Genomic DNA, 14233 nt, shown 5'->3' with positions numbered 1-14233 from the left:
CTGCACAGAGCCAGCCTAGAGCAAAGTGGGTTGAGTTGTGTGTCTCTACCTTGGGAAGCAGTCTGCTTGTCTTTCTCTCTCTCAGTTTATGGTTCTTGTGAGTTAGGGTTCTGGATTCTAAGAAATAAAGTAGTTTTATGTTGTAACCTTCCTGAAAGATTAAAAAAAACATAAAATATTCAACTTCCAGAGTCTTTCACTGTGGCAGGAAAAGGCTCTTGCAGCTCCCTGTGGTGGGGAAAGGCTCTGCTGTGTGGAGCTGCTGGAGCCTTTCCCTGCTTCCTCCCCGCTGCCAGAGCCTTTCACTGCAGTAGGGGGAAGGCTCCAGCCGCGGGGAGGCAGTGGGATGCTACACTGCTAAAAATAGCAGTGTGGATGGGAGAGGCACTGCTTGGGTGTACAGAGAGCTGCGTAGGGTACATACCCTAAGGTTCGGGCGTGTCTGTACTCTACTCGCCTAAGCTGTCCCCTCACCATCTACACTGCTATTTATACCAATGCCAGCTGGGTGTGTAGTGTCTGTACTCTACATGCCATGATGAACATATCTTGTGTGTATGCCATGAACTTAACATTTAGCCTCTCTGTGCCTCAGTTCTCTATCTGTAAAATGGGGATAATACTTCCGTACTTCATAGGGGTGATGTGAGGCTAAACACTTTAAAGGTTTGGAGGCGCTCCGTTGCTATGGCAATGGGGGCTATATAAGTATGATAGATGATAATAAGGGACAGATTAAATTGGCGACTCTTGGTGACTCTTGTTATCGTAACGTATGCCGGCGAAGGCTGAGCAAAGTTTCCCTGACATGCTGTTCCTTGTCCTTAACAGCCATCATTCAGGGAGGGAGAATTATCTTCCAGCATTAGCCCTCTAACCTTCCCAATAACATCAGTCTACTGGCAAGCTTTAAATCAATTTCTCTGAACCAGCAAAGGGGAGACTGAGAGTGATAAATCTAGACCCCAGTTCAGGAAAGTACTTAAGCTTGTGCTTAAATTCCATTGAATCCATTTTATGGGATTTATGCATGTGTGTAAGTGCTTTCCTGAACCAGAGTGCTAGCCATGTTGAGCTATACAATGAGCCATTTCTCCGTGTCACCTGTGTCAGTAATATGTTCTCCTGGTCCTGGAGGGTCAAACTGAGGCGTTGGAATATCTGCTTAAGAAATGCCTTTCTTTACTGAGGCTTTTTGTTCAAAGTGTATGTTTTGCTCCCCTTTTTAGAGCCGCAGGAGCTGAAATAACTGATGACAGATCATCCTCAGAAGCTGACAGTTTGAACTGCCATGTTCTTTCACATTAAACCACAGGTTTCAGGATTCAGATATGACAGAGAGTCAGAGCATGAGGGAGAAATGAATGATACAAGTATTGTATTCTATAGCCAGGTAGTTGTGACCAAATGCTGCTCTCGGTGATACCAGTTGAAATCCAATGAGCTCAGGGAAGTTTCTCTGGATTTACAATGATGTAACAGAGGAGAATTTTCCCCTATTTCCTAAAGACAAGATTGTGACTTACCATATGTGGCCACATAGGAATTAAGGAGCACATTAAGATTTCCCCTTACGACTTCCCTGCATTGCTGGCCTGAGGGGGAGGAAGTGGAGTGAAAGCAGGCTCCACAGGGCAGCTATCACCTACGCAGGTCAGGGGTCAGTAGGGAGTGAGCAAAGAGAGGTGGACCCTGGGCTCCTCCCCCTCCAACATGCAGACCAGCACAGCTGAGATCCATGGGAGGTACAATAATCTGCTTTTGGCATGGGCTGGTGGCTTCCCTCTTGGCGCACGGGCAGAACTTGGGATGACTCAAAAAGTCTTGCCCTAAATTTTAAAATGTTGTTGTTGACCAGCTATTTATTATGGGCCAGATTCTGCTCGGAGTAGGGTGACCAGACAGCAAATGTGAAAAATCGGGACCGGGGGTGGGGGGTAATAGGAGCCTATGTAAGAAAAAGACCCAAAAATCGGGACTGTCCCTATAAAATCGGGACATCTGGTCACCCTAGCTCGGAGTTACATGGGTGCAACGGTTGTCCCATTGACTCCATAAAGGAGAGCAGAATTTGCCGTGCATATGCTTTGTGTGGTTCCTCTGTCAGCCTGTTGCAGCTCCCCATTCTTAATAACACTGGCAGCAGCTTTTCTCTCTATTGTTTAAACTGTAAATATGAGTATGTCTGCAGCAGAGGTGTGGTGAACACCAAGCCTCTGCATTAAAGCATGGTTTGATTTACTGTGTGATAAATGTGCTTCCCTGGCATTTGTTGAAACAACACAGAGATTACTAATGGTCCATTAGGTTAATTTCCTATGCATTGCCCATGGATACAGTTTGAGATTCACTTAGCTAAGATTCTGATCCTGCAGTCCCTCCACACATGGTGCTGTCATGGAAGTCAGTGGGAATTCTGCACATGGGGTCTGATAACAAAGCCTACTGAAGTCAATGGGAGTCTTTCCATTGACTTCTATGAGCGTTCCATTGGGCCTATGGTGAGCTTGCTGGATTGGGCCCCTAGCATCCACTTTTCCTGTGAAAAGAGCCTGACTTCAGGTGTCTGTCAGGCTAGGTCTACACTACAGCGGGGGTCCGACCTAAGATACTCAACTTCAGCTACGTGAATACCGTAGCTGAAGTTGCGTATTTTAGGTCGACTTACCTGGCTGTGAGGACGGGGGAAAGTCGACCGCTGCCGCGCTGCCGTCGACTCCGCTGCCGCCTCTTGCCGCGGTGGCTTTCCGGAGTCGACGTCAGAGTGATCAGGGATCGATTTTATCGCGTCTTCACTAGACGCGATAAGTCGATCCCAGAAAACCGATTGCCTGCCGCCGGACCCTCCAGTAAGTGTAGACAAGCCATTCGTGACTAAACGATCAATCTGGTCAGTAAACACCCACCATCTAAACTCTGTTGTCCAATCTAGCCAAATTCCAAGCCAAATGGAATCTCCTTGATTGTCCTGATGCATGTAAGAATGAATACAATGTGATTGGGAAGATCTTGTGTACCTGCCACAAAAGACTGGTACGCACTCAGATGATGCTCAGACAAAAAGAGGATAACCAGGAGGTCAGCTGAAGTCTGAAGATGGATTGAGTCATTCAGGACCAGGGACTGGGTCAGAAGCTTTTGTAGCTCTCACTCACTCACATGCATACAATAGCTTTCTTTATTTAAAAATGATTGGGACTTATTTGAAGAATGTGGAAGCCCAGACCAGCTCCTTGGCAAACTGTTCTGTTTTCCTAAGGGTGCTACAGCACTTACTTTATGCTGGTGGGCAGCTGCAGTTTATCTCCTGCTGTGAGCACTAGTTCTGTTTTCTTTCATTCATACAAGGCACATGCGCCAGCAAGCTTTCTTTTTTTTAATGAAATCTTGTCACTTGGAGAATTTTTCCCATAGAAGAGCCAAATTCAGAGGTGATATCTAAGGTGGCTCAGGAGACTCTAAGGCCCCAATTCAGCAAAGCATTTATGCACATGCTTAAGTCTATCTCTATCCAGCACAGCACCTAAGCACATGCTTAACTTTAAGCACATGCTCAAGTTCCACTGAAGTCAACGGAACATGCGCATGTGATGATGTACTTTGCTGAGTAGGGCTGGATGGCTGAACTGGGGCCTAAATGAATTCTAGTTCCTCAGCATGTAATGTTTATCAATTTACATCTATTCATCCCCACTTAGGTCTTGTCTACACATAAACTTGAACCCATTTAACTAAAGTATGTTTTAAACCTGATTTAGTTAAATCAGTGCAAAACTCTGTGATCTCTGTTAAATCAATTTTAAAAGTACTTAAATCAATTTAGTTTAATTTGGTATGTAAACTAAATTGTAAATGAACCAAGTTGGTAAGTAAACTACAATGATACAAGCCATAGGTGTGGACAAAGCCTTAGACTCACTTACACACCACTTCTGACTTTGAAACAGGGAGATGACATGAGCAGTGTACTCCTTGCTCTTTCTTGGCACTGTGAATGTATAACCAGGAATAGAGTTCTACCTTCTTACTTCTCACACAAGTCCAGAAGTACATCTTCACTTCAGCACAGTCGGCCTGGTCTACATTGGGGGGGAGGTCGATCTAAGTTACACAACTTCAGCTACATGAATAGCGAAGCTGAAGTCAACGTACTTAGATCTACTTACTGGGGTTGTCTTCATTATGGTAGGTCGACTGCTGGCGCTCCCCCGTCAACTCCGCATATGCTTCTCGCGCCAATGGAGTACCAGAGTCGACGGGAGAGTGCTCGGCGGTCGATTTATCGCGTCTTCACTAGACACTATAAATCAACCCCTGCTGGATCGATCGCTCCAGAGGTAAGTGTAGACATGCCCCTTCGTGCTGTGCTATTACTCTGTGTGCCTTTTAGCATTTTATATGAAGAATTATCAAAAACCAATTTGTTATATGCAAGGAGCCAAATCCTCGGAAATACTGAGCAACTGCAAACTCCCGCTGAAATCTGCTATGATTCATCTGTCTCTACCCAAGTCCTAGCCTATGTCTCTAATATCTACTGATCAATAATACATTAGGCAAAAAATCCCAACGAGAAACATGTCTAAATGAGAGATGTGTTGAAGCCTCAGATTTTCACAATATTCAGGATTATTTAGATTGGTTTGGGCCCATCTCTACTCACTGTTGAATCCAACCCACACTTGAAAAGCTGTTACTTCCCTTGTCCTGTCAACCAACCTATATGTAGGTATTGTATTTTGCTCTGCCTAGTGTCTGAATACAATATTAAAAAATGGTGTTTGTAAAATCCACACTTTCCAAGCACACACTGATGGAAAGAAGGAGGGATATGGTCAAAAATAACGAATAAAAGCTACAAATATGGGGGAAACTTCAAAAGGTTCAGACTAGACTCCCTCCCTACTTCAAAAATAAACACACTTCAGTACCTGCAGTTCTTGTGGCTGAACCTCTGACAGCTCAAAAATCAATTGGAATAGATTAACGGACTGAACTTTTCTCCTTAAGTTAAAGTTTTACTTGCACATGCACCCAGTGCAAAGATTTCTTTTTTCTTCTTTACAAAGTACATTTTATGCCCATGTGAAAGGTGCCTGACTGACTACATTGGAATCTTAGGTCCTCTGTCCAAAGGACAGATAGAACGTAGGCTGCAGCCATGTGAAATTCCTCAGTTCTGACCAATACGGATTCCCTTTTGGAGTAAAAGTATTACTCAATTGCCTCTGGCCGCTCTGCTGCAGATGCCAGAGTTATTGTGTGGTTTTTTTATTGCTCAAGATGTCACCAATCGCTAAGACTAAGGAGCACCAGTTTAGCTCATTTAGCCCAGCAGGGACATTAGCTCATGAACTAGCAGCCAAGACCAAACTAATGATCTAGTACAAAGCTCATCATTATTGATTAGTCACCTGAGCCAAAGGTTAAATGGTATTAATGAACAAGAAACCATGAACTGTTGAACTGTGATTGAAAGGCTGGGTATAAGATTTTTTAAAATGAAGAATGATTGTGAAAACATTAAGGGTAATTTTGTGTATTTATAATATGTTAAAAAAAAAAGGTTAGTACATTATGGTAAATTATTATTTATTTGTATAGATATGTATTTGTGAGCATGTGTACAGATAAGTAAATAGATCTCTTTCGGTGAGGGTGTATGTATTATTATGTATTTGTATTACCATAGTGCCAATGTACACACAGATATCTTTTAAAGCAAGTTTTATGCCGATTAAGAGTTAATTACTGTGACCTCTCCGTTCATTTTGTGAGCCATCTCTTTTTATTATATCTGCTAGAAAGATTTTTTTTCCAATCTCCCTATTGAAATTCTGTGACAGGCAAAAGGAAGCATTATAATTCAATACACAAATCCTGCACTGAAGCCAAGGAAGGTGATCATGGCTCTATCGATCTTGCTAGAACTGAACAGCATGTACTGTAAACATATACTGAAGCAGTTCAGGCATCCTATACTTTTGCTGCTGAACAATACAACACAATTTCTCATTATTGCAGACGCTGTCTATTGTTTTTTACCCTTCATGAAGCTGGACCGATAGAAAATTGAGAAGTCATGACTTCCCAATGTGGCATTTTAAATTTCACCATATCTTCTGATCCCTTTCTGTGTTTCCAAATTGTTGATTTGTTCTCCAAATCGCTCTATCCTTTACTATTGTTCCGAGCTAAATGGTGTTGAAGTGCTGCTAAATTTTGGGTTTTTCATTAACATTCATGTTGATTAATCCCATCTTCCTGACTGCAAGTCATTTCCCCCAACCCTCCCCTCTGTGTCTCCTTTCAAGTGCTCCTCCTCCTACACCTGAGATATAAGTACTCTGCCAGTGTCTGGAAGAGTCTCAAGGCTTGGGAAAGGACTGCACCCAGACAATCCTCTGCAAGACCAACAGAATGGAGAAGACTAGTAAAATGCAAGAAGAAAAGGTAAAACTGACTCAGTGGTATTTTACTGCAGTGTCTGTGTCAGGCTGCTTAATGGGGAATGCATACCAAATAGTTGGGGAGCTATTGATTGCCCATAGCAAGAAATTGTCCAGGTTTAGGACCTGCTTAGAATTTTTTTAAAGGATCATTTCTGTTAGCCAAATGTTTTGCTAAAATGTGCCTTTTTGGGTCAATTTTTGCATAATTGATACTGCAGCTGACTTCAGTAGGATTTAAGTTTGAGTAAAGACTGAGGATCTGAGCCCATCATATTGAACGTATGCTTTTTAAAACTTTATATACTAAATCTTAAACTTATTAAAGAAGCACTTGAATTACTGCTCCTTAGGAGTATTTCTTTAGGTGTGCAGAGGAATCTGTTTAGTGAGAGTCTGTTTGTGGCCAGTCTCTGCTCACACTGGGGAGCAGAATGAAAATCCCAATTGCTTTACGCCCCACAATGTGCAGTTCTGCTTGTAGGGCCCAGTCCTGCAATGTAGGGAGCATCCTCAAAGATACTGTCTGCCTTCAACTCCCAAAAGGAGTTAATGGGCATCAAGGGTTCTCAGCACCTCCCAAGAGGCACTCACTAGCTCATGGGATCTCCACCAAGAACTACCTCTTCTAGCACTCAATCCTGCATGATGTGGCATGTCCTCAGCACTCACTGATTTCAATGGTGTTGAGGGTGCTCAGCATAATAGTGTGTGTGTCGGGAGGGAATTTTCCCACTGATCTCAATGGCAGCAGGATCAGGTCAGACTAAGGAATTTGATTTGCAGGGGAAGCAGCAAGACTTCCCCTCCTTGCAAACCCCCTGGATGTTCCGATCTCCCTGCCCACGTCCTGCCATAGCTAGAAAACGTCATCCCCAGGGATCACTATTATTGCTGCTTTTACAATCTCCTCTTTCGACGTGTCTGTAGAGTCGGCAGAGTCCCTATTTCCCATGCTGAACCAGTTATTGGCAGGTGTATCAGTAGCTCTTTTCCCACCCTTAAGCTCCTATTCCTAGGGGATTTCATGCTGAAGATGGGAAATAACTATCAGGCCAGTCGTCTACACAATCAATACAAGCGACTCCTTGGGGCACCATGCTTTTGAGGCTTCTACATATACTGAGTGACTTACAGATCAGGCCACCTTTCCCTTCCAACAGAGGGACTGGGGGAGCAGCCAACTACCCATATTTCTCCATGTGGTCGTGGGATACGATTGAAAGGCAACGCACTGTCTGAGCTTGCCTGTCCAACCAGGGCCAGCGCAACCCATTAGGCGACCTAGGTGGTCGCCTAGGGCGCTAACATTTGGGGGGCGGCGACCGCAGCGGCCGGATCTTCGGCCGCCCCAGTCGTCGGCGGTATTTCAGGGGCGGGACCTTCCGCCGCCTCTGTCGGGGGCGGCATTTCGGAGGAGGGACCTTTCGCCACCTAGGGCAGCAAAAAAGCTGGCGGCGCTCCTGTGTCCAACAGATCAGGGTCCTCTAAGTCAGTGGTTCTCAACCATTGCGGACTCCTAAAAAATGTTGAATGGAGGTGCAGACCCCTGTAGAAATCTGTTGTTTGTATGGATAGATGAATTCTGTTCAGTCAAAGTCTTTCAGTCGAAGTCTTTTGCAGACTCCTTAGACATAGTCTGCGGACCACAGGTTGAGAACCACTGCTCTAAGTTGTAAGGCAGGCCCTGGAAGAGATCTGGGGAAAGGCACCAGGAATTAAGACAGCATATTTTAGACTTGATCATGAGATGAACTGCATTTAATGATATAGTTGATGTCAATGAGAGTGGTGAGTGCTCACCGGATCTTGCCTTAATGAATTCCTTTCAAGAGACCTCCTCTTATATACAATGTGCCATTCAGTCATCATGGTAAAAGGCATAAAATCTTCAGGCTAAATCCTTAATTACATGTGGTGCAGGTGGGCCACCTTTCTATCCCCCGATCCTGAGGCCAGCTGGGGGCTGTTTTGGTCTCAGGTGCAACTTAGAGCAACCTCAGGGTTGCTCTAAGCTACACCTGACTGGAAGGACCCTCCAAAAGCTGTTACAGCTGACCACAGGCCTTCCTCTCAGCATACCCTCAATATGCCCCCCTTATGCCCCTTCCACTGGCTTTCTGTCTGCATTATGAAACTGGGACTGGCAGGCAATCAGTCTGGCACAAGTTGAAGAAGCCTCAGGAATGCTCTTCCCTACTCCCAGATACCTATGACCCCATGGGATCATTCTGGCACCTGGGAATCATCAGAAACTGGACACACTCCCTTTCTCCTAGACATGCCCTTACACCAAGAAGGCCAAGACTGGGAGCCTGAAGAAGTTACTGGAACAGCTTTACACTCACTGAAGAAATCCTCCCCCAGCTAGTTATGCTGCTTTGCACTGCCAGGACAGTGCAGACAGAATGGGCCAAATTCTGCTCCCACTTAAACTCACGAAACCCCCCTGATTTCAATGACAGCAGAATCCGTCCCAATGTGTTCAAGGTTTATATGGCAGAAATGTGCAGCCTGGGAAATAGAAAAGTGACACCATTTTCTGTTTCACAATCCTCTCCTAGAACCTCACAGGAACCTTGGTTCTCTCTGTCTTCACCGCAGTGCTGGGCTTCTTCCAGTATGGATACAGCCTTGGTGTCATCAACGCTCCTCAAATGGCAAGTACAGCATATAGGATTCCTTTCAAAACAGGCTGTGACTTGCAGCAGCACTTATAAGCCCTGCTTCATTGCTATACTATTATTTATATGGTGTTAGTGCCCCAGGGCCCCAATCAGGATTGTGCTAGGTGCTGTACAAATACATAGGAAAACAGAGTCTCTGCCCCAAAGACTTCATCTATAATAACCAATAAATTAACAGAAGCATGTGCCATTAAGATGAACTTGTCATTGCTTTCATTACCATCGTTTCCATACAGACAGTATAAAGGATTTGAAGTTGTTGGTCAGATACTATAAGTCAGTGGTCCCCAACCTTTTTGTGGCCAGTAGCACATTCATGTTCTCAGAAGAGTGTGGCGGGCGCCAACAATTTTTCAAGGCTTATTTTGTATTTGTACATTAAATAATACGAAAAACATCATATTTAATATTACATAATATATGAATCCAGAGAGAAGAGAGAAGCCGGAGAGAAGCCGCGGCCCCGCGCCTGCCAGGGACCGAGAACACCGGCGCCCGCAGCCTGCAGCCCCAGAGTTCTCTGTCCCCGGCAGGCGTGAGGCCGCAGCTTCTCTCCCTTGCTGGGCACTAGGCGGGCCCCGTGCCTGCCGGGAACAGAGAACACCGCGCCCGCAGCCTGAGTTCTCTGTCCCCGGCAGGCGCGGGGCCGCGGCTTCTCTCCCCTGCTGGGCACTAGGCGGGCGCACATAAATGCCCCGGCGGGCGCCATGGCGCCCGTGGACACCGCATTGGGGGCCACTGCTATAAGTGCTAGCAAAGCATACAATGCGAGTCTGAAATCTGGTCAATAACCTGCTGAAGAATAGGACTGTAGTAACTGAATAATCCCTGAGACAGCTGCAAGTGAGTTTCTAAGTTCACACCCTGGATGTCCCCGCCACCCTCTAGCTGTGTCCTGTGTCCTCCCAGCAGTCTGCCCCCTGCCCAGGCTTTATGAGATAACTGCCCAGATTTTCCCAGCATGCACTGAAACTAACACAGTCAGGTAGCCTGATAGGTGTGGACATGCAAACATGAATGACGCGTGGTTCTGTTGTAAAATAAAGCTTCAGTGTGAACACAGCCCTGTTTTCCCCAAACTGGTCACATCAGTGTCACAAACTGGTATATTTGTGTTCATAGGTTGCAATCCTGACCCCATTGATGTCAATGACAGAGCTTCCATTGACTTCAGCAGGGCCAGGATTTCACCCATAACGTGTACAGAGCCAGGTTGTCACTGAGCTGGGCTTCTCCCCAGCTCCAAAGCATGTGCTGCCACTCCCAGGCTCAGGCAAGGGGGGTTATTTCTTTAACAGAGGTTATCAGACAAACAGAAAACAGTCTTAATTCTGCCCTCAGCCCCACGGTGACCCCTTCCAGGGATCTCTGGCACTTCAGTTCTTGGCAGCTACCTAGCATCAGTTGACTCAACTCCCTTTCTGGTGCGGCAGCTGCAGGGCTGCTTCCCTGAGCCCCTAGACCAAGGGTGAGCAAACTATGGCCCACGGGCTGGATCTGGCCTGCCAGCCATTTTAATGCAGCCTTCGAGCTCTCACCGGGGAGCAGGGTCTGGAGCTTGCCCCGGTCCGGTGCTCCAGCCGGGGAGCAGGGTCGGGGGCTGTTCCACACGGCTCCTGGAAGCAGCGGCATGTCCCCCTCTGGCTTCTGTGCGTAGGCGCAGCCAGGGGGCTCTGCTCCGCACGTTGCCCCCACCCCAAGTGCCGCCTCCACAACTCCCATTGGCTGGGAACCACGGCCAATGGGAGTTGCAGGGGCGGTGCCTGCGGACGGGGCAGAGCGCAGCAGAGCCGCCTGGCCGCCCCCCACATACGATCCGGAGGGGGGACATCCGCTGCTTCCGGGAGCCGCTTGAGGTAAGCGCCGCCCAGAGCCTGCACCTCCGAGCCACCCTCACCCCCTGTGCCCCAACCCCCTGCTCCCGCCCACCCTCCGAATCCCTCAGTCCCAGCCCAGAGCACCCTCCTGCACTCCAAACCCCTCATCCCCTGCCCCACCCCAGAGCCCACAACCCAAGCGGGAACCCTCACCCAACCCCCCCCACACACACACACACCCCACTCCCCCTGCTTCAGCCCAGAGTCCCCTCCCGCACCCTGAACTCCTCATTTCTAGTCCCACCCCAGAGCCCGCACCCTCTCCTGTACCCCAACCCCAATTTCATGAGCATTCATGGCCCACCATACAATTTCCATACCCAGCTGTGGCCCTCGGGCCAAAAAGTTTGCCCACTGCTGTCCTGGCCCCTTGTTCCAGGGACCCAGCACAGGAGTTAGCTCTGCTGCAGGGTGGCTTTCCCGCCCCAGAACACAGGCGTTTGTAGGCTCAGCTGTAGCCCAGCCCACTTTAATTAGCTGGATTGCGCTCACCTTCTCTGGTCCAGGGGGCGCTGGCCTTAGTCTGCCCACAGGGACCAGTTACCCTGTGACACTGGGTTTTATGGGCTGCAAAGTAGAAAAACCCTTATTAGAAAATGAAGGCTTCCTAGCTAGTTAGAAGCAGAAGAACTGATGCATTCCTTTCTCACTGCAGGTAATAGAGGCCCATTACAGCCGTGTGCTGGGCATTGCCCCTATTGACAGAAGTGCCATCAATTTCACAGACACGAATGGAAGCATGATCTTCCCAGATCTAGAAGAATTGGATGTAGGCAAAAGTACACTCACTCTGTACTGGTCCCTGTCTGTGTCCATTTTTGCCATTGGTGGAATGATTTCCTCTTTCACCGTTGGATGGGTTGGAGACAAGCTAGGCAGGTGAGAAACACTCTATCTCTGTAAATTGACAAATGGCCAGAAAACACTGAGTAGGAAAGGAGATGGGAGCCAGCTGAGATGGCCGAGGTAATCCTCAGATTGCAGTCAGAAAGCCATCTTCACTGGCTATGAGCGGCCAGAACAGCACGAAGCAGCCAGACCTAGGGCCAAGGATCTGGCCCAATATCTTATCTGATGATTATGACTTTCCACAAACCGGTAGCCTAATCCTGAACTAAAATCAGACTTTGGTGTCCAAATTGTATTACTGCACTCAGTGCCAAAATCCTTTCCCATTCATTTCCAGTGATTAAACCTTAAGACCCTGGATTTGAATTTTCACATGGAGACAACCTCTCCTGAAATTGGTTCTCTATTATTTTTTCCAGCTTGAAAAAAATAATGAACCCTTCAAAACACGGCCCCTGAAACTGTAAAATGGAAAAATCTGGTTTATTAAAATCCTGAATTATGAAGCTGATTTTTTTTATTGTTACCTGTAGCTTTTATCACTTCAGAAAATAAAGAGGTGAACAGCCTTTATTAAGTTTTAATTCTAGCCTTTTTTTCTGCATAACAAAAGAGACTACAGTATATGTGAAAAGAACGTGTACAGGATGTATATTATAACTCATTAGCCATTCAGTTATTCTGATGCTACCTCTGCCATACATTTTTCAATATGCACAATCATTATTCTTTATCCTTTAGCTTTGATTAACTCACTGACAGTTGGTCTAAATTTGTATTATAATGCCTAAAAGATAGGTGTATGTCTTCATTTAGGGGCCTTGGAAACAGACATGCAGCATCCTTGCAAAGTAGTTTGACAGACAGCAAATCATGTGAATAGCAGGGAAGTTAATCCAGAATTAAATCAAGTAAATGGCAAAACAATGGGCCAGTCCTTCCCTTGTGATGGTGGCTTGCTGCTTTGAGTTCAGATTGTGTGCAGTGCTTTGTGCCTCAGGTACCATAGACATCAGCAGGCCCTGATGCCATTCAGAAGCGTGCAGTACTCCTGGTAAACAAGACATTGATTAAGAATGTAAAGCAAGATTCTGTTCTCAGTTACACCAATATAAATATGGAGTAACTCCAGTGCCTTTAACTCCCTGAGCACTCAGCATGCCACACAGAGTGCTCAGTAGCTCTCAGAATTGGGCCAGTTTTGGTCCATATGGTAATTTGAATGGTCTTTTTTATTATTAAAAACAACGAGGAGTCCTTGTGGCACCTTAGAGACTAACAAATGTATTTGGGCATAAGCTTTCGTGGGCTAGAACCCACTTCATCAGATGAATGGAGTGGAAAATACAGGAGCAGGTATAAATACAGGAAAGAATGGGAGTTGCCTTACCAAGTGTGAGGTCAGTCTAATGAGACAATTCATTTGACAGCAGGATACCAAGGAAGGAAAATTAACTTTTGAAGTGGTAATGAGAGTAGCCCATTTCAAACAGTTGACAAGAAGATGTGAGTAACAGTAGGGAGAAATTAGTATTGGGGAAATTAGGTTTAGGTTTTGTAATGACCCAACCACTCCCGGTCTTTATTCAGGCCTAATCTGATGGTGTCCAGTTTGCAAATTAATTCCAGTTCTGCAGTTTCACGTTGGAGTCTGTTTTTGAAGTTTTTTTGTTGAAGAATTGCCACTTTTAGGTGGAAGATATAGTGACCTTACTTGAATTTTTATCCAGAAATGCATAATAACAATTAATAAGGCCTATGCAAAGAGCATGGGACCACCCCTGGAACTCCAGAATATCTAAAGTGTAATTGAATTCAGTGCTGGTTTTACTATCACAATGTAGTTTTCTTCTTAATTAATTGCAGAGTGAAAGCCATGCTGGCCGTGAATTTTCTTTCTATCATTGGAAATCTCCTCATGGGGCTGGCAAAATTTGGCCCATCTCACATCCTTATTATAGCTGGCAGAGCAATCACAGGACTGTACTGTGGTAAGTTAAGGCAAGTTCTAAAAATCGCGCTGGTCTCTGTGTATTCCTAGTGGGCTGCTAGGGTAAGCCCATTGTACTAAGCTAGTGCACACCAAAATGGCTGCAAAACATAAACAAGAAATTTTGAGTGAGGGGACTTGTTTTTTTAACCAGCACAAATGGAAGCTCACGTTTATGCCAAGACCTTGGGAAATGGAAGGTGACACACATGAAGTAGAAGAGGAGGCTCTCTTTTCATTAGGGTATCACTTACCATTTAGGTCCCAATTCAGCAGAGCACTTGAACACATGCTTATCTTTAAGCAAGCATGTGCTTAAGTACTTTACTGAATAAGGATGCATTTAAGCACGTATGCTTAGCTGAATCAGGGCCATAATTC

The 14233-nt window shown here is 45.9% G+C and overlaps 1 protein-coding gene across 1 annotated transcript in view; it reads left to right on the top strand.

The window, feature by feature from the left end:
- The first annotated feature begins 5667 nt into the window (after positions 1-5667).
- The window catches only part of SLC2A2 (solute carrier family 2 member 2), a 24857-nt gene continuing 16291 nt past the window's right edge, over positions 5668-14233 (top strand). The window contains exons 1-4 of the mRNA XM_026650037.2: positions 5668-6453; positions 9014-9109; positions 11669-11892; positions 13729-13853. Coding sequence (XP_026505822.1) covers positions 6421-6453; positions 9014-9109; positions 11669-11892; positions 13729-13853 — 478 coding nt within the window. The 5' untranslated portion in view covers positions 5668-6420. The remainder of the gene's footprint in view (positions 6454-9013; positions 9110-11668; positions 11893-13728; positions 13854-14233) is intronic.

Source organism: Terrapene carolina, unplaced genomic scaffold (genome assembly GCF_002925995.2).
Source record: "Terrapene carolina triunguis isolate 2854851 unplaced genomic scaffold, T_m_triunguis-2.0 Scaffold88, whole genome shotgun sequence".
Lineage (NCBI taxonomy): Eukaryota > Metazoa > Chordata > Testudines > Emydidae > Terrapene > Terrapene triunguis.
Note: the sequence above shows the minus strand (reverse complement) of the source record. Positions and strands in the feature narration are given on the sequence as shown.